The sequence below is a fragment of the Carcharodon carcharias genome, chromosome 16 (assembly GCF_017639515.1).
Source record: "Carcharodon carcharias isolate sCarCar2 chromosome 16, sCarCar2.pri, whole genome shotgun sequence".
NCBI lineage: Eukaryota > Metazoa > Chordata > Chondrichthyes > Lamniformes > Lamnidae > Carcharodon > Carcharodon carcharias.
In genome coordinates, this window is record NC_054482.1 from 102,720,098 (window position 1) to 102,740,376 (window position 20,279).

General features: G+C 44.5%; 1 protein-coding gene across 1 annotated transcript in view; it reads right to left on the reverse strand.

The window, feature by feature from the left end:
* Nucleotides 1–20,279, reverse strand: part of hfm1 (helicase for meiosis 1) — a 118,516-nt gene that overhangs the window by 11,104 nt on the left and 87,133 nt on the right. Inside the window, exons 26-31 of the mRNA XM_041207838.1 lie at nt 15,910–16,071; nt 7,498–7,587; nt 5,740–5,870; nt 5,571–5,653; nt 5,372–5,466; nt 1,017–1,241 (exon numbers count right to left, since the gene is read on the reverse strand). Of these exons, the coding sequence (XP_041063772.1) occupies nt 1,017–1,241; nt 5,372–5,466; nt 5,571–5,653; nt 5,740–5,870; nt 7,498–7,587; nt 15,910–16,071 (786 nt within the window). The remainder of the gene's footprint in view (nt 1–1,016; nt 1,242–5,371; nt 5,467–5,570; nt 5,654–5,739; nt 5,871–7,497; nt 7,588–15,909; nt 16,072–20,279) is intronic.

Sequence of the window (20,279 nt, forward strand, 5' to 3'; positions counted from 1 at the left end):
CTAGCAAAAAGGCTGAAGTTTTAATTTTGTCTCATGGAAATTACAGAACTGTTGTATATTACAAGTACTCAGCAACGTAGCAGCATTCAAAGAACACAGTTTGAAACCAAGCACACTGAAGCTGACTTTAGGATCCACTATGTGGAGAAAGAAATGCTTCTAAATTTGAAAAGTTTCTTAATATATGCATATTAAATCAAAACAGGATAAAATTGAGAATATTGCAAATGTAGTATTTCCAAGGAATTTCCTACTGCCAGCCAGGACCTATGTGGTAGCTCTCTTGCCTCTGAGTCACAAGGTTCCAGCTTCAAGTCCCACTCCATGCCTGATCAGAAAAATTAAGGTTGCCACTCCAGTGCAGTACTGAGGGAATTTTGCACCATGGGAGGGGAGGTGGGGGGGGGGGGGGGGGGGGGGTGCTGGTGGTGGTGCGGGTTCTATCTTTCAGATGAGACATTAAAAAGCGAGGCCCCATCTGCCTGCCTGGATGGTTGTGAAAGAACCACTATTTTGAAGAAAAGCATGGCCAGAATTTTGCCCTCATCGGGCGGGCTCGGCGGGGGTGGAGGAGGGAGCGGGCGGGGGCAGGAGGGAGAGCGGGCCTGAAATGCGAAAGTGCACTTCAATCTCCCTGAGGCACGGAGCTCCCAAGCATCGCCGCTGATCAGAAGACCTGGGCCATTATTTCTGGGATTGCTTGCTATTCTTGAAATTTAGTAGTAACCTCCTTAATGTAATACAGTATGTGAACTTCTGTTTATAGTCAATCAAAATTTCCATTCACCAAACCTGAGAAAGGGATTGGTTTTCAGCTTAGAAGTCTGAAAACTAAAGAATCATTCAAAAAGAGCTGCACTATTACCTAAAACAAAAACAGAATTACCTGGAAAAACTCAGCAGGTCTGGCAGCATCGGCGGAGAAGAAAAGAGTTGATGTTTCGAGTCCTCATGACCCTTTTTGTTTTGGATTTCCAGCATCCGCAGTTTTTTTGTTTTTATTTTTGCACTATTACCTGTTTGATAATCAGTGTTGATTTCCTCCGAACTAACAAAATTGCTGGCATTTACCAGCTTCTCATCATCAAAGTCATTCCATAAATCATCTCCTAGGTCAAAATTCACATTCATCTCTTCTGGTGACCAATAGCCACTTTCATCTGCTTCAGTAGAGTTGCAGTTAAAAGACTCTAGTGTATTTTGGCGTGGTGGAATCACAGTTGAACTTTGTTGTGATTGAGCTGCAGAATATCCCCATAAGAAAAATGTTAAACAAAATTTTTAGTGACTTTGACAAAATATTTTCCATAAATTGGTTTCCTCCACACTCTGTGCCAATCACCAATTAAGACAGTTGGAAGTTTCTTCTGGAATTCTGTTGGTGTTGGCCTTGAACACTCTGCTACAAAGAATGTGTGAGAGGGCTGTTCTTCCCATCTCTATGCTGAAATGTCTAGCCACCTCTTGGTGCTTTTAGCTAATTTCAGTAGTTTGTAAATTCAAACCTGCGCCAATCTGCTGCAACACTACGGCACCACAATTCCAGCAGTCACCTTAGTTATGTATGTGTTAATTAAGCAAAGCGGATTTTATAATATGTAACCCTCTTAGAAAATAAAGCCATTAATTAGGATTTCTTCATCATGCAGGATCACCTGCTCATTACAGAATATTTCTGAGTTTCATTCTACGGAAAGCAACAGAATAAAAATTGGGTGAGTTCTAGAATGTCGGGCCAGAGTATCGCCGTCAGCGGGGCCTGACACACCGACGCGCAAAATGACGCGAGATGATGTCGGTCGTGTGTCCCGACATCATCGCACGTCATTTAGATATTTCATTCCGCAGGAGCGCGTTGGAGGTAGCTGTGCACCCGCCGAACTGTCAACGGCCTATTAAGGCCATTAAAAAAGCAATCAAGCTCATTAACAACGCTGCCCGTCCAAGCTTAAGGTTGGCGGGCAGGCGAAGAGCCCAAGCGGCCTTCCCGTTTTTCAGGAAAGCTCATGCACGGGCGGGATGAGGTTTTCTGAAGGTTTTATTAAATAAATAAAAAACTTTCCCGCAACATAAAAACATGTCCCATCTCATGTGACACAGTTACATGAGGGGACATGTTTAGATAACTTTTTAAATGATTTATTTAATTATTTTAATATCAACTTAATCTCCCTGAGGCACGGAGCTGCCTCAGGGAGATTGCTGCCCTCTCTCGCACACATGCATGAAAGAGCGCAGGAACCGATTCTCTCTCCTCCCCCCACCTGCACAGGTAGCGTTGAGCGCTACTGGCCGTGCGTCATGCTGGATGGGCCTTAATTGGCTGCCCACGTAAAATGGCAGCACGCAGCCGATCCAGGGTGGTGATCGGCTCCGTGCCCACCCCTGCCCACTCCTGCCCAGCCGCTTGACATAGGTAAGCTTCTGGCCCAGGAGATCTGCACTTACAGGTTACTACTGCTACAGTAAATGAAAAGAAACTTTTATTTATACAGCACCTCTAACATAGTAAATATCCCAAGGCACTTCACAGGAGCATTATAAATCAAAATTTGACACTGAGCAACAAGAGGTAGGGCAGACAGCCAAAAGCTTGGTCAAAGAGGTGGGTGTCAAAGTCTTAAAGGAGGAAAGAGAAGTAGCGAGGAAGAGAAGTTCATTGAGGGAATTACAGAGCTTATTGCCTAAGCAGATGAAGGCACAGCCAATAGTGAAGCAATTTAAAATTAGGGATGCTCAAAAGACCACAATTAGATGAGTGAAGGTATCTTGGAGTGTGTGGGGCTGGAGGAGATTAGAGGGGTGAGGCCATGCAGGGATTTAAAAACACGGATAAAAATTTTAAAATTCACTTGTTGCTTGACCAGGATTGACAAGGAGTAATTTGACAAGGAAGTATTCAATGAATGGCATGACACTAGGAAATTCTGAGGAACAAAGGGACCTTGGCGTGTATGTCCATAGATCTCTGAAGGTGGAGGGGCATGTTAGTGGGATGGTGAAAAGGCATATGGGACACTTGCCTTTATCAATCAAGGCATAGATTACAAAAGTAGAGAGGTCATGTTGGAGTTGTATAGAACCTTGGTGAGGCCACAGCTGGAGTACTGTGTGCAGTTCTGGTTGCCACATTATAGGAAGGATATGATTGCACTGGAGGGGGTGCAGAGGAGATTCACAAGGATGGTGCCTGGGATGAAACATTTAAACTATGAAGAGAGGTTGGATAGACCTGGGTTGGAGCAGAGAAGGCTGAGGGGTGACCTGATCAAGGTGTACAAGATTATGAGGGGAATGGACAGGGTGGATAGGGAGCAGCTGTTCCCCTTAGTTGAAGGGTCAGTCACAAGTGGGCATATGTTCAAGGTCAGGGGCAGGAAGTTTAGGGGGGATGTGTGGAAAAACGTTTTTACCCAGAGGGTGTTGCTGGTCTGGAATGCACTGCCTGGGAGGTTGGCGGAGGCGGGTTGCCTCACATTCTTTAAAAAGTACCTGAATGAGCACTTGGCACGTCATAACATTCAAAGCTATGGGCCAAGTGCTGGTAAATGGGATTAGGTAGGTAGGTCAGGTGTTTCTCACATGTTGGTGCAGACTCGATGGGCCGAAGGGCCTCTTCTGCACTGTGATTCTGTGACAAAGACAAAAATATATCCCAATAACATATTGGAAATGTTGTCCATAATTCATTGTGCCCATACTTCATGGGAACATACATGTATGGGCAACTCCTGTTTTAAAATTTCTTCCATGGGATGTGGATGTCGCTGGCTAGGCCAGCATTTATTGCCCATTCCTAATTGTCCTTTGAGAAGGTGGTGGTGAGCTGCCGTCATGAACTGTTGCAGTCCGCTTAATTTTTATAAGTCCACAGTGCACAAGTTATAACACTTAGCATTTCCTTTTAAAATTACAGATCATGGTTCGAAAGAAGATTGTAAAGAATAATCAAAGTAAACAGTAATGACCTTCCAAATAGTCCAATGATGATAATATCCTTAACTTTAACCAGCTATTTTAGTCAATGTAAATAACGTTACAAATTACTAAATATCACATTAGTGCATTCTAACCCAACACCAACTCAGTACTAAAAGATCCTTAGTGCCAATCAAGGGTCTTTATCCAAAACATTCATTTGGATGTTTTTCTTTTCAGATGCTGAATGATCCGCTGTGCATTTCCAGCATTTTCTGTTACTACATTCTGTAATTCACTCTAAATTTAGATATCTCATTGGTAAAATCAGGTTACTTGAATATTAATATATTAACAAATGATGTATTCATATGAAATACCTTTGTTGACTATACTAATGACAGTGTTAATCCATTTAAAAATAAATACACCAATGCCTTTGTTAAAATAGTGCACAAAGAACCTTCACACAAATGGGGCAGGATTTTCCCCCCTTTGGGGGAAAAGTTGAATTGCAGGCGCGCACAGGCTTGCCTCCAATCGGCGCACCCCAATTGGGGGCACAGCGCCATTTTACGTGGGCAGGCCAATTAAGGCCCGTTCGGCGCAACGTCCGCATGGAAGCACTATGCTCTCCATGTGCGGGCGGGGGGGAGGGAATCCCTAAACCTGAGAGTGCGCTCTTTCGCACATGCACATGAAAGAGGGCACTCATCTCCCTGAGGCTAAGTGCCGCCTCAGGGAGATTGGCTGCTCTGTCACGAATATTAAGAATAGAAAAAAAAAATTCCTGACATGTCCCCTCATGTGACACTGTCACATGAGTTGGGACATGCCCATAATTTAAAAAAAACTTTAATAAAATTTTTTAAAACTTACATGAAACCTCATCCCGCCTGTGCATGAGGTTTCATGCTTTTTCTAATTCCTGATGGGGCTCCTGGCCTGCCCGCCAACCTTAAGGTTGGACGGGCAGGTCCATTAATTAGCTGAATGACTCTGTCAACGGCCTCAATTGGCCATTGACAGGTCAGGAGGCTCACAGCTGATTTTGCCACACCCCCACCAACCAGAAAATTTAACTGGGGCACGGTGACGTCGGGAGTTCCGCCCGACGTCACCGTGCATCATTTTACGTGTCGGCGAGCAGGCACCACTCCCTGCTCCCCGACGGGAAAATCCTGCCCATGAGTTAATTTCAAAAAAAGGCTTCAAAACCAAGTGCAGAATATTCCAGATTGCCTGTATGAATCCTTGCTGCCATTTTAAATTAAGGATGGCAATGACATTGTCTAAAGCAGTGTGGATTTCTGTCAATGAGATCATCTCAACATGAAAGCAGTACCATTGATATTACAAAATACAACACTCAAACTTAAATCCCACTCTTGGACATGCAAAATAGCACTGAGGACTGAGAAAGCAGCAAAAAAGAAAATTCTTCCAAACCCACCTTCACCATAATATGGTGTCTGTTGTTGTCGGTGACTTCTTACACTGATGTGATTCTGGTTTTGAGCTGCTGGACCTGGCTTTGTTTCATAGTACCTTGAAAATAATTGAACATGAAAAATGCAATGTGATAAAGTTTAATTTTAATGTCAAATGCAATAAATTGCATTATACTTACTACGGTATAAGTATCTCTTTACCTAGATAATGTTGACAATGGAGGTTTTGCCGTGTAAGCAAACTGTTGAAGGTTTACTGGCCCTAAATCATTTATTGTCTGTATCTATTACAAGAAAAAGAAAATGTTTTAACTCTTTAGATCTTTATAAAATAATATTTTGAAATGTTATTATGACACAGTAAAGTTACCTTTAGTCGTTTAACTGATGGAGCTGATGAAGTCTCACTTCTGCTTTTAAGATCACTGAGATAGGAAGAAAAATTTGTTGTTGTTGCTTGAGATATAGCGCAGCTCCGCCCAACTGATACACCAAATTTACCTAGAAAGAAGTACCATGCATTAGTGGAAATAAATCACTGGTACACTGAGTAACAGAAATCAGTTAAGCTAAATGAGGATCTGATGGAATGTATTGAAGATCCTGGGGAAAATTGGGTAAGAGTGGAGGCCCTAGAAATTATATCTCTAACAGTAACTCAGATGGGAGTGGGTGGGTGGAGGTAGCAGCTATATCTCTTGACATTGGTTACATGAGACTCAGCAGATTTTAGCTCCTGGGCCTCATCTACATAGCCTCAGTCAAATTCCTGCTCAAAACTGGTGGGAAGTGGCAACTGGCTGGCACAAGTGCAATGTCAGGCAGCAGGAGACTAGGAACTGAAGGAATGGCACTTAGGTGTAGTCGGGAAGCTTTGCAGCTGTGGGGCAGGAGGAAGAGGTCAAAGTCAGAGTAGACTGAAACTCTGCTACTGTCCAGGAGAAAACATTAAAAGATTTACCTTTTTGGGTTTCTTTTGGCAACAATTCTTCTTCCTATTGTGAGAATGGATGTTATTTTTAAAAATATTTTTGGGGAATATTGTGTCGTTCTTTGAAGAAAGCTGGGTGCCTGTGTGTGATTTAATCAAGCTGGGCAAGGGATTGATAGGTGTCAAGTTGTCTGGGGGCTTTGAAACATGAAAAGGATAAAGGTGTTAAGTTTGAGGTACAAGTAAATAGGTTAGATCTAACATTTGCATTTTTATATAAGTTGAGAGTTTGTTTAAATATAAAAGGGGAGTCAGAGGTACAAAAAAACATGTTTGCATCTTACAGGAGTTCCATAGGTAAATAGTAGTGGGGTGTTATATTTTATTGACCCAAAAGCAAAGATAAGATAGAGACATAAAAGTTTTATATTTTGGAAGGATTTGAGTTTCAAAAAAGTGTGAGAACAATAAAACTGGAGATGAAAGGGAAACAAAAGGTATTTTAGAGTTAGTTGGAGAGCTTAGAGAGATAACTGGGAGAGGATTCATTTGAAGCAGCCACCTAGTCAAGCCAGAAAAGTCTTGGGCTGCATCAAGCAGTTTTATTCTGAAGTGGATTCCACCGCAGAGTGGAAGAGGGTAGAGCTCATGTGGTATGCCTGTTTTGAAGATACAGCAGTTTGCCTTGTGTAATATTACTGGATTTCATAGTTAGACATCTATAAGGGAGTGTTCCCTGGTAGGTGTTTACCTGTGGTTTGGCCAAGTAGAGAGTTTTCGGGGGAATGCTTTGGAAGACTAATCTTAATTGTGAAACTGTAATCTTGTGTGCTTAAGTTTTCTTTTATTCTTGCTAATAAAACTTTTATTTTTCATTTTTAAAAATTCCAAAAGCGTTACTGGACCTCTTATTGTTGAGATTGGTGCGTCCTCTTCTCATTTTCAGAATACAAACATAAGGGTATGGCCTGTAAACCAAGTTTCCCTTTGGGATTTGGTTTATGCAGCAGTTAACACTAGCTGTGGTCATAACACCATTAGGTTGGCTTTAGCAGGAAATTCCCACCCCATGTGGGCAGGGTAAAAATACCTCCACACACTTAGAATTACATTAGGAGTGGAAATGTGCGGAAATATTTAACTAAATATACTTTCAATAGTTGAATAAATGTCTAATGTCTGTTTATTAGCACTTACAACATTCATGACCGCACTTGTCTTTATTCTTGCAGTAATGATGACAGAGTCTTTTTCCAGATTCTGTGTAGTTAAGCTCACTAGTAGATTCTGTATTTACAATGTAAGATACAATTGGGACAAGGAAGCTTAGTATGAAATTTATCTTCAAATATCAAAAACTTATCTAAGAATTTTAAAAAAAACATTGTTTCTTGCAAATATCTATAACATATTGAATATTATTTCCTGAAATGATATTGCAATGTGCTGACATTTTACTATTAAAATGTTTTCTTGTATAAATGATTGTAGCACTGCGGAGTCCCTTGAAACTCTTTGATTGGTCTGCACTCAACACATGGTCTAATCAATGATAAAATGAGCAGCAGCCAGACAACATAACAAAACCTCGCCTTTTGCCTCAGTAGCTAGACTGAGAAACTATTAAAAAGGATTACTACTATAAAACAGCCCATGTACAAACTCTGAACGTGGCCCTTTGACTCTGGCTATCTGATGCCAGCTGTTTTGTCTTTTGTGCACCAGTTCCTAGCTAACAAGACTAACAGCAAAAGTCTTTTTATAAATATATTAAGAGAAAGAGAGTGGTAAATACATCCTGTATTTACGGTACCTGCGGATTGGAAGGTAGCAAATGTAACCCCAATATTTAATAAAGGAGGGAGAGAGAAAACTGGGAACTACTGACCTGTTAGCCTGACATCAGTAGTAGGGAAAATGCTAGAATCTACTATAAAGCATGTGATAACTGGGTACTTAGAAAATAATGGTAGGATTGGATAGAGTCAACATGGATTTATGAAAGGGAAATCATGTTTGACAAGCCTGTTCAAGTTTTTTGAGGATGTTATTAGCAGGATAGATAAGGGAGAACCAGTGGATGTTATGTATTTGGATCTTCAGAAGGTTTTCGATAAGTTCCCACACAAGAGGTTAGGAAGCAAAATTAGAGCACATGGGATTGGGGGTAATATAGCAACATGGCTTGAGGATTGGTTAACCGACAGAAAACAGAGAGTAGGGATAAATGAATCACCCTTAGATTGGCAGGCTGTGATTAGTGGAGTACTATAAGGATCAGTGCCTGGGTCCCAGCTATTCACAATCTATATAAATGATTTGGATGTGGAGATCAAATGTAATATTTCCAAGTTTGCTGATGACACAAAACTTGGTGGGAACGTGAGACATGAAAAGGATGCAAAGAGGTTTCAAGGGGATTTAGACAGGCTAAGTGAGTGGGCAAGAACATGGCAGATGGAATATAATATGGAAAATTGTGAAGTTATCCACTTAAGTAGGAAAAACAGAAATGTAGAGTATTTAGTAAAAGGGAATAGATTGATAAGTTTTGATGCCCAAAGGGACCTGGGTGTTCTTGTTTATAAGTCCCAGAAAGTTAATATGCAGGTGCAACAAGAAATTAGGAATGCCTTTATTGCAAGGGGATTTGAGTACAGGACTAAGGAAGTCTCGCAGAAGTTGTATAGAGCTTTGGTAAGTCCACACCTGGAGTACTGTGTGTGATTTTGCACTCCTTACCTAAGAAAGAATATACTGGCCATAGAGGGACTGCAACAAAGGTTCACTGGACTAATCCCTCAGATGATGGAATTATCCTATGAGGGGAGATTGAGGCTGTATTCTCTAGAGTTTAGAAGAATGAGAAGTGACCTCATTGAAGTGTACAAAATTCCTACAGGGCTCGACAGTGTAAATGCAGGAAAGTTGTTTTCCCTGGTTGGGGGCTCTAGAGCCAGGGATCACAGTCTCACTATGAAATAGGCCAATTATGACTGAGATAAGGAGGCATTTCTTTACTCAGAGGGTGGTGAATCTTTGTAATTCTCTATTTCAGAGGGCTGTGGAGGCTCAGTCATTGAGTATGTTCAAAGCAGAGGTTAATAGGTTTCTAGATACAAATGACATCAAAGGAAATGGGAATAGTGTGGGAAGATGGCATTGAGGTAGCAGATCAGCCCGTTATCTAGTTAAGTGGCGGAGCAGGCTCGAGGGGCCAAATGCCCTACTTCTATGTTCCTAAATGGGAGAATCTGGGCCCATTAAAGATAGACGTGGAAGTGATTATTAAGGACAATAAGAAAATGGAAAAACACTTAAATTAATACTTTGGCCAGGATTTTTGTGCAGACAGAGAACCTCTTTGTCTTTGTGAAAATTGGTGGAGGAGGCCTGGATCTGGAAGTCCCACCCTCAACCCTCCCTCTGCTATTTTTGCAGGAGTAGGGGAAATGGGGGCGGGTTCGAACGTGCACATCCATATTCTCGAAAGCAGCAGCACATGTTAAAGGGCAACTGCCTCTTTCAGATGTGATTTTGATTATTGGAATGCCCAAAACACTTCTGCATTTTAGACTTGGTAGGAGAAGGTCTAAAGCTGCCAGAATTCTTTGAAGAGGTGGAGTACCCTTTTGGAAAGGAAAGGTACCCTTTTGGATATTGTTCTAGGACACCTTTAGGAGAGGTCAGATGCCCTTTTGGAGAGTTAAAGTGCCGTTCACGATTGTTAAAATTAGACACGAATGTGCTAAAAAGTGCATAAGAGCTGCCAAGAGAACTTTTCAAGCTGTCAAAGCATTTAAATGTCCTTCCCTTTAACTATTAGAAAAAACTGTCTACAGTGTTAAAAAACATCAGTGCTTGCTCCTCATCTCTCTGTTGTCTTAAGCCTGACTGTTATCATTACAGGATTAGTGTTGGTTAACTGATTTCACAATCTATCATTATCCTAGTAGGGTGCCTGTCAGTTCACAGTTTGATTGACAGCTGCAGGTAATCATTAAAGTGGGACTATGTATACAAATGCTTGTTAAAGGACGTTAAATGTCCTTAATAGGTTTTTATCAAAGACATTTTTTTCGAAATAGTGAATTCACCAATAGACACTTAGGAACTTTATTTAATCTCAGCATGGGTCCTGAAGTCTGCCCATGGTGGATAATGGTTGAGTTAGCATGGTAGATGTAAGGGCAAATGCTTGTGGGTAGAGGACATGGGTTGGTATGCCTTGAGACTAAGTTGGCATAGTGACTAAGGGCTATAAAGGACCATGGGGGTGGGTGGAGGCCAAAGGTTAACATTGAGGCTATAAAGGGCCATGGGTGTGGGTGGAGGGTCATAGGCTGGCATGGAGCATATGAGGGGCCATGGGGGTTGGTGGAGGGGTATAGGTTGGCATGGTGGATATAGGGGCCATGGGGGCGGGTGGGGGGACATGGTTTGACATGGATGGGGCATGGAGAGTGTGGGGGGAGGGGATTGAAGGGGTGTGAGGGGTGAGGGCTGGAGGGCTGTTTTTGTTTTATTCATTTTTTGATATGATGCACAAAGTGCCAGAGCACCAAGGCAAACCTTCCATCCAGCCCACCTCTGCACCCAGTGGCCTCCAAACTCTTTCTGGGTCACCTGCCAAGACTCCCATTTTCACCCACCACCCCCATCCCCTCCCCGAGCCAAATATCCGAACTTCCAGGGCACTTTATCCTGGGTCGGGTTTGTGGAGCCAGGAATTGTCCCACCCCTGCGCAAAATTGAGGCCCTTGTATGTATTTTCACAATGGAACAAGAGGAGAAAATACTAGTGATACAAGGGAACCTAAAATTATACCCAGGAGAAGAACTTAATGTAAGTGAGAAAATAACAATGGAGAAAATAATGAGAAATAAGGATAAATAGACAACTCTAGGGCCTGATGGTTTCCAACCAAGTAAAGAAATTAGAAAAGGAATGTTAGTCATTATTTAGCAAAGCTCACTAGTTTCAGGAATTGTGTTAGGTTGGTAATTAACAAATACCTGTTCATTATTTCAGAAGGTGGTGGTTGGGGGTGGGGGAGGTAGCATTGGGTGGAGTGAAAAAATTGGTAACTATAGACCGGTCAGTTTCAAATCAATCGTGCAGTGCAATCTATCATCAGGGGAGAGAATGACTGAGCACTTGGTCAACTATGAGTGGATCAAAGACAATATGAATTTGTGAAGGATAGGTCACATCACATCTAGTTGAATTTTTTGAGGAGGTCACAAACATGATGGATAGGGGAGTACCTATTCATGTTGTCTATATGGACTTTTAGAAGCTATCTGATAAGGTTCCACAAGATGTTATTATGAAAAAATTAGGGTGCACAGAATTAAGAGGTAACCTTGTATCATAGGTTGGTAATTCCTTGGGAGTTGTAAGGCAAAGAATAGGGATAAAGGGAACATTCTCTGATTGGCGGATGTGACAAGTCATATTCTCCAGGGATTTGTACGTGGGCCTTAGCCTTTTAACACACATATCAATGACTTGGATGAAAGAGAAATAATTGTATATCCAAGTTTGCAGATGACATGAAGTTAGGAGCTTCAGTAAGTTGTATACTTGGGAGCAGAAAGAAACATAGACTTAGTGAGTGGGCAAAACTGTGGTGGGTAGATTTCAATATTGGAAATGTGCCATCAGCTAGTTTGGTTCAAGGAAGATGATTCAAAATATTTTCTTAATGAGAGACTGGGTGCTGTGGAGAAACAAAAGGATTTGGGTGTACCATTAAATGTTATGGTGCTGGTATAATCAAAATAGCTAATGGGATATTGTCCTTTATTTTAAGAGGGTTATAGGATTATAGATTAGAATCAGGGAGGAATCTTGTGAAGGTGATGGGGTCGCAGCTGCTGGCTGAAGGACCAGTGTGAACTCTGCATTGCCACCATTGTGGAAGGCACGTTGCATCTTGAGCCAATTTGTCACTAAACAGGCCAACAGCGGGCCTTCCTCGGGATCAAGGACACTGGGGCGCAAGACCTGCCAGCCAAGAGATGTTGGCCACTCAGAGGCCAGCAGCTCTTCTGCACACAGCAATGCTACTGGGGAGGCGGTGGCTGCTGCTGGTACTACACCCACCTGAGGCTTTGGATCGAGGAGGGACCCAGGCATAGGTGAATGATGGCAGGAACGGAGTTGTTGGGTGGGGGTTAGGGAATCAGCAGCAAGGGCAGGGCTCTTAGCAGCCCCCCACTTCCCAGTGCCGAGTGCCTCAATGAAGAAGGCCCCCCCTCAATCCCACAACCGGCCCCCCCTCCATGGTTTGCTTGTCATAATCCTCGTAGAGCGAGCACCCGTCGGCCGTTGGGTTAATACCAGCAGTGGTGGGATGAGGTCCTTAGGTGGGCATTAATTAGCCTCTTAAAGGCCTCAATTAGTTGCCGGTGGGAAGGCTGACCACAGGGCTTCCTGCCATGGACTTAATTGGGGTGGGGCAGGTAGGTGATGGGGATCCCATCTGCCACCATCCACCTGATTAAATGCCCCCTGCCACCATAATCGCCACTGAGGAGGGTAAAGGATTCCACCCATTGAATTGTGCAGCACAGAAGGATGCCACTTGGCCCATTGTGCCTTTGCCAGATTTTTGAAAGAGCTAACCAATTAGTCCCACTTCCTGCACTTTTCCCATAGCCCTGAAATTGTTTCCTTTTTTAGGATATATCCCTACCAATTTTGAAAGTTACAATTAAATCTGCTTTTATTTTCCTTTCAGTCAATGCCTTCCAGATCATCACAAACAGCATAAAGTTTTCTCTCTACTCCCCTGGGTTTTTAAGCCAATTATCTTAAATGTGCACTCTCTAGTCATGGACATTCTTGCCAATGGAAACAATTTCTCCGAGTACTCCACCAAAACCACTCAAAGTTTTGAACACCTCAATTAAATCTTTTCTTAATTTTATTTGCTCTAAAAACAATCACAACTTTTGAGTCTCCCCACATAACTGAATAATAATAATGGATTGGAATACAAAAGTGAAGAAGAGGTACGTCATTAGAACCTGTCTGAAATACTGCATTCATTTGGGCACTGTACCTCAAGAAAGATACATTGGCCTTGGAAGGAGCCAGTGTAAATTCACTAGGATAACACAAAAACAGGTTGTTATATAGTTTGTTCAGTTGGATAGCATTTTTAAAAATTTGTTCATGGGATGTGGGTATCACTGGCTAGGCTGGCATTTATTGCCCTTGTTCAGAGGGCATTTAAGAGCCAACCACACTGCTGTGGGTCTGGAATCACATGTGGGCCAGACCAGGTAAGGACAGCACATTTCCTTCCCTAAGGGGCATAAGTGAACCAGATGGGTTTCTATGACAATCAGCAATGGTTTATGGTCATCATCAGGCTTTTAATTCCAGATTTTTATTAATTCAAATTTCACCATCTGCTGTGGTGGGATTTGAACCCTGGTCCCCAGAGCATTGCCCTGGGTCTCTTGAATACTAGTCCAGTGACAATACAACTACGCCACTGCCTCTCCCAAATATGCATATAGTCATTTCTTGCTGGGTGGTTGCAGATCAAACGAAGGACTGCAGAATTAGGACATTGTGGTCCTTGGATGGATGTAAGTGAGAGGCTTTGGAATTCGCAGTGGCACTTAGGTGGCTAGTTGAGAACTTTTGGAATCTCTGCTGGTCTTAATCCTTTGGGTAAAGGAGATTTTGGGACAGTCGAAGTGTAGTGGTGAGGTCCTACATTGTATTTTTCCATTTCCAAGTGGAAAAGAGAGGCATATGTCCCATGGGTGTTTTTCTCTCATGCTTATAATGGCAGGGTTTCAGTTGTAGCATTGTTAAGGTATGCATTTCCTTCACGGTCAATAATGGTCACCTGACTACTGAGATTGGTGGTGGTGGGGACACAGGGAGTGGAGACATTAGTTTATTGTGGCTGAAGTTGGGGGCATTACCATAAAGTATTCAGAAACATTGGGGGGAGGTGGTGTTGTTGCTAGACTGGTATTCTAGTGAACCAGTGTAATAGTTTAGGGACCCAGGTTCAAATCTTACCACAGCAGATGGTAAAATTTGAATTCAATAAAAATCTGGAATTAAAAGTCCGTGAAACCATTGTCAATTGTTATAAAAACCCATCTGGTTCATTAATGTCCTTTAGGGAAGGAAATCTGCTATCCTTACCTGGTCTGGACTACATATGATTCCAGCCCCATAGCAATGTGGTTGGCTCTTAAAATGCCCTCTGAACAAGGGCAATTAGGGATGAGAAGGAAATGCTGGCATAGCCACACCCACATCCCATGAACAAATTTTTAAAAATATACTCTCTTCACCAGGGCCTTTCCTGCAGAAAGAATTGGATATAATTTGTTTCCATACAATTGTGTAAATTCGCAGTTAATGAATTTGAGCTCGCCCACTCTCACTTCACTGCAGGTGGAGGTCATGGTAGTGGGCCTTCAATCTTTTCTTTCCGGCTTTTCTCGTTACGTGTAGCCCAGGTCAGGCTGTCCTATACGCCACAGATTTTCAATGTCATTTGTCGTCTTGTGCACAAGTATGGAGGAGGAAAAGGATGTTTATAAAGCCCAGGAGCTCATTTTGAGGAATCTTGGCTTGCAATGGATCTTGCAGAATACAATGGGTTCCTGCAAAAAGATGTGGATCTGCAGACATGGTGAGGAAAGTGGAATTGGGTTGAACAAATGTTGCAAGTTGACTTAGTCACCTTGCCCATTTGGTGGTACCTCTACATGCCAAGCTTTGAATTCATTTTTAGTGAGTGCATTTAGGCAATGCTAAGTGTGCCACAGCTGGATGCGGGTTATGTGTCCCAGTGCAGCCATTTCTTCAGAAACGTTTTAAGAGTAGTATGGATTGTGCTTTAAATATTTGGGCGATTCATAAGACTCAGCTGCTCAGTGCAAAATAAATAAATTATTCTCCCCCAGTATATATGTGTACCTGAACAGATGGAACAAAGGTAAAATCTGCACGCTGCAATCCTGCACCCAACTGCCCCAAGTTAACTGAATGTCTGGCACTCGCTAATTTATCATGGAGATGCCCAGGTGGACATCATCAGTCCCTTTGAGGCTCCATTTGACTCTTGATAAGGAGGCCAACAAGGAAAAAATTACAGGGGTAAAAACCCTTTCCAGTAGGCTTCCTGCGGAGATAGAATAGAAATCTGATGGAACTGCCAAAGAAATTACTTCTGAGCATGTCCATTTCACTGTTGTGAAAAGTGAGCATAGCATAGGCATGCTGTCCCTCTGTCAGATAATACCCATCTGCTTTCCATCTTAGCATTACCCAGGACTCTCACAGGCGCAGATCCAGATTCCTCTGGGCAGAGACAAGAAAGTAGCTATCTATTAAACAACCCCAATGCCCTAAATAGAAGGACATGATATCTGTTCCAAAAATGAGTAATTAGTACACCTTTAAGGAATTATTTCCTGGAAGATGTCCTTGTCAAAAAATGTCTTGCTCTCAGCCCTCTCAACTCAAACAAATAAATATAAATAGATATCTTGCCTGTAACAAAAATTCATGATTCAACCTTTTTTTTTACACTGGCTGACCCCAAGAATTAATCAAAAATGTACCTTGAATTGCATTCATAGTGGGAACCATTAATGAATTTTCTGTCCTGTTCTGTTTTGCTGATTGTGTGTGCTGGACATCAGATTTTCCACGAATAAAGTGAGTTCCAAACCTCTTTGGCCCTGAGTAAAAGGCTGAATACTTCTGTTGAATGTCCAACCCAACTAGATCAAAAATGTAAAAAAAAATGTAGAAATTTGTTAATGTTTGTCCGCTCTTATGCGATGACCTCATCAACCTACCAGCAGTACGCCATCCCCTGTGCCACCCTATATGGTCAAACACACTATGCTGAGGAGTAACACCTGCAGCAGGTGGATTGGCAGCAGAAAACATCCACCAGAAATTACTCTCTCATTGTACACCCCTCTGCTCATCCATCTGGCCCTGATCTCTCAAGGCAACAGTGGGCCCTTTTAAGCTATTTCCAGATGGGCCAAAGTGTCTGTGCAGTTACACAACATCAGTGGGGTTGCCAGGCTGCAGCTGTGCCGCAGTCCAAACAATGACTCACAATGTTGAGTAGTATCCACTGACTAAACTTGAAGGTGGGCTTAACAAATACCATCTAGCCACTGACAAGACTATTGCTTGGCTCTGTGACTATGCAAACGCTAAATAAATAATGTGTGTGAGCAAAACTTAACAGCCTACTACTAAACCCAATGAACTGAAGCAAAGCAGCCTCTAGATGTGCCTCACCATGGGGAATCCAGGCCTACTGAACAGGGGGCCTCTGCAAATGCTCCCCCACCCCTCTTGTTAGGTAAGGGCAATTGCTGTGCTTTTCAACTGCATTGGGGTGGCGTTTTCACCAGCCTGATACATATAAATTAGGTGCCCTCCCACTGAAGCAAACTCCAGAAGGCACAATCATCCAAATTTGCACTAAGTGCAGTAGCTAGCGTGAGAAATGACATTTTACCCGCCAGCTGCAATGGCAGGTTTTTGCATCATATCAACCCTTCCCAGCACTATCTGCCTCATTAAGAATGCATTCACAGGATCGCTGGTGGGCAGGCTCAGATTTGCCCGCCACACCGTGACCTCAGCATTTCCTGGCTAGGGGCGCCATATTTAAAGCGCACCAGAATGCAGCCTACTTCATGTCCACAGACCAGGGCTGTTCCAAGTGACAGATGGCCCCGAAAGCAAAGAAGACGGCAGCCCCAAATTTATTGACACCTCTCTGGGATGCCTGCTGGATGTAGTGGTAGGCCGGCACGACGTCCTCTACATCCTCTCTGGCCACAGGAGGACCACCAGAATCACCAATCCAGCCTGGGAGGCAGTGGCAGAGGTGGTCAACGAATGCCACCAGAGCACAGAGGAGGTCAGCCATCCAGTGCAGGTACAGGTTGAATGATTTCATCCATTCTACCAAGTAAGTCAACCACCTCCTCACTCTCAACTCACACTCACAAATCCATCACACGTCCACAGGGATGTCACACCTCAAGAGACAAAACCATTAATTCACAGGCCCCTCACATCTCCATCAGGCTCATATCCTCTGGAGCTCGGATCCTCAGCCCGTCCATGGCTCTGCTCACCCATAAACATTCCATGTAGTGCCATGTGTCCTGCTCACATTCTCGCCATCTGTTTTTATTTAGGAGAAGCTGGCCCACAACAGCAGGGAGAGGTCCCAGGCCTGGGATGGAGTGGTCCACATTAGGCCCCTCACTCACTTTGAGGAGCGTGCCATTGTGCTGACTGGTGAGAACGTGTACCGTGCCCAAGGTGACAGTGATGTGGTCAGTGAACACTCTTGTGAGGATCCTGCACCACATCATCCCTCTCTCAATGCAACTGTGAGGGCTCTCTCTCCTGCTTTTGACTCTGGTGCCATGCACTAATTATCTCTACTTTGGTTCACAGGGAGCTCTGCCAAGGGACCGACACCCTCAGCCAGCCAGTCCCTCAGCTCCATCCATGTCCTCACCTCCAGCCAAGACACCACTGAAGAGCTGGGAATAAGAAGCCTGGAAGACCCGTCACACACACTCTCCATCATCGCAGAGGCACACACCTCGGTGGGACCTAGATCTAGAGCAGGCTCAGGTTCCCAATCTGGTGGTCACCTCATGGAAATGTGTCTGCAGCAGGAGGAGGCAGTTTCAGTCGAGCTCCCTGGCACTTGGAGTAATGTTGGGGAAGAGGCATCTGTGAGCTCCGAGTCAGATGATGAGCCTCTGGATTCGGCCTTCCAACTCATCGTGGAGAGTCAGCAGAAGGCGGGGGAACATCATGGAGAGCTGTTGGGAGCCCTCAACACAGTGGCATGCAAGTCAGAAGAGTGGGTCCGCCTGCTTTCTGATGAAGTGGCGCCCACATGTGCAGATATGGAGGTGTCCATGGGAAGATGGCCGATGCCGTGTAGACCCTGGTGCAGCAGAATGCAGAGATACATGCAGGCCTGCACTCCATTGAGGTAGCCATGGGTGAGTTCCTGCCGTGGTAACGTGAGGGGGAAATGGGGAACCTCGACATTTCTCCAGATGCTCCTTCCCCTCGAGGAGTCAGGCCGGGACCCTCAGGCACCTGAAGGCAGAAGAAGCAGCAGCTGAACATTCCTGGGTCATCCACTCAGGAATCTCAGAGGCTGTCCGCTCCCTCCAAGTCCCCTTTGTCTGTGAGCCTCTCAACCTTGTCCTCTGTTACCGCAGAGGGATCAGCTGGCCCATAGGAGGACAGCCAAAGCAGGCCGGGGGTTTCAAGGCCTCAGCTCTCCAGAGGACGGATACCAAAGTCATCAGAGGCAACAGAGCCAACTATTGCACAGGCTGTCTCCCCCCCTGCTATGGATGTCAGGGCAGCACCTAGAAGAAGTGGTAGGCCCAGAAAAGTTAAGAAATTCTGATCACAAGTGGTTGCACGGGTGAACACATTTTGTCACTTTATAATCTGAAAATATATTCACTTTTACTTGAATAATGCATAATGTTGTCTTTCAGCTTCATTGATAGGCTTTGTGGTCCTCCCACTGTATCACCCCCACTAGCAGTTCAACTGCATGCAGCCAAACCATGAGTGATTCTAGAGGCAGAAGTGTGTGTGTGGCAGGGCCTTTCAGAGCCCGGTATAAGCACTCTCCCATGCCCATAGAGCCTTCAGCTATCTCACTCATCTTACTGTTCCGAACATTTTCAATGCTGCCTGCTGGGGTTCACTTTCAGTTGTCCATCTGAGCTGGACCTCCGCCCACCCACTGACTGCAGTCCCAAGCAGCACCTGTGCCTGTCTAAACGAAGCTCTGCTCACTTTTGATTTCAACAAACATGGTCATGGTCAAGTATATCGTCAGCTCCCCCATCCTTTCCCCTCCCCCAGTCACCCAAGTCCTATCCCCTATCACTGTTGACGCCCCCCTGGCAGTACCTTCCACCACCCCACAGCCACCTACCAACCCAAACCCTTATCTTTCCAGGATGTCCAAGTGAACGTGCTCATTCCCTACCTTCCTGAGAATCCCAGCTCCATCCAAATTGACCTCCCTTACCACCTCCTTCCCAACCCCAGGGTTCGTGTCTGCCTCCAAGTCCCCACACACCACTCTTGCCACCCCTTCTAGTGATACTGATGCACCCTCACCCTCCCACCTCCCTCTGCCCCCTTTCACACTCACCATTCCCTCCTACCATGCCCACCCTCAGTATGCTCCCCAGGAGGCAGTCATTGACCCCACAGACCCCTCCTGTGCACATTCACTGAGACATCCTGCCTCTTACTCTCTCCTCTCCCAGACACCTTCCCCCCTCTGAGCTCCCTCTCTTAACCTTTCCTTCTCTCTTGCATCTACCTGCCCACTCGCTGCATTTTCCCCACTTGCTGCATTCTCCTCCGGAATACCCTCCTTCTCCCGTATTCCCTCCTCTCCTCCCAGACACCTTTGTTGCCCCCCCGCAACCTCACCTCCCGACACCTTCAACCCTCGCCTCCCTACCACCTTTGTCTCCCCTCCACTACACTTTTGTTCCCTCCCAACCTTACCTCCCAGAGGCCTTCGTCCACGCCCCCCAGTTGCCCCGCCATCCCATACACCTTCTTCTCCCAGTTACACCTAGACCTTCCTCTCCGGCCTCCACGCCCATCACCCCACCCTGTACATCTTCCTCTCCAAGTCACAGCTAGGACTTCTTCTCCCTGCCACTCGTCAAACATCTGCAGCAGCCCATGACCAAGGCTGTCATGTTCTGAAGCAGACCTGAAGCATCAACGGAGACTTCCCACCTTTCTTGAGCAGCTTTGTGGCAGAGGCATGTCCATGAGGATCCACCCAGCATGTGATACATGTGTTCCTCCAGGGTCTGGTAGCTGTAGGGCTCCAGCATCTTCTTCTTGATGTCCACGATTTGAACAAGGCCCTAAA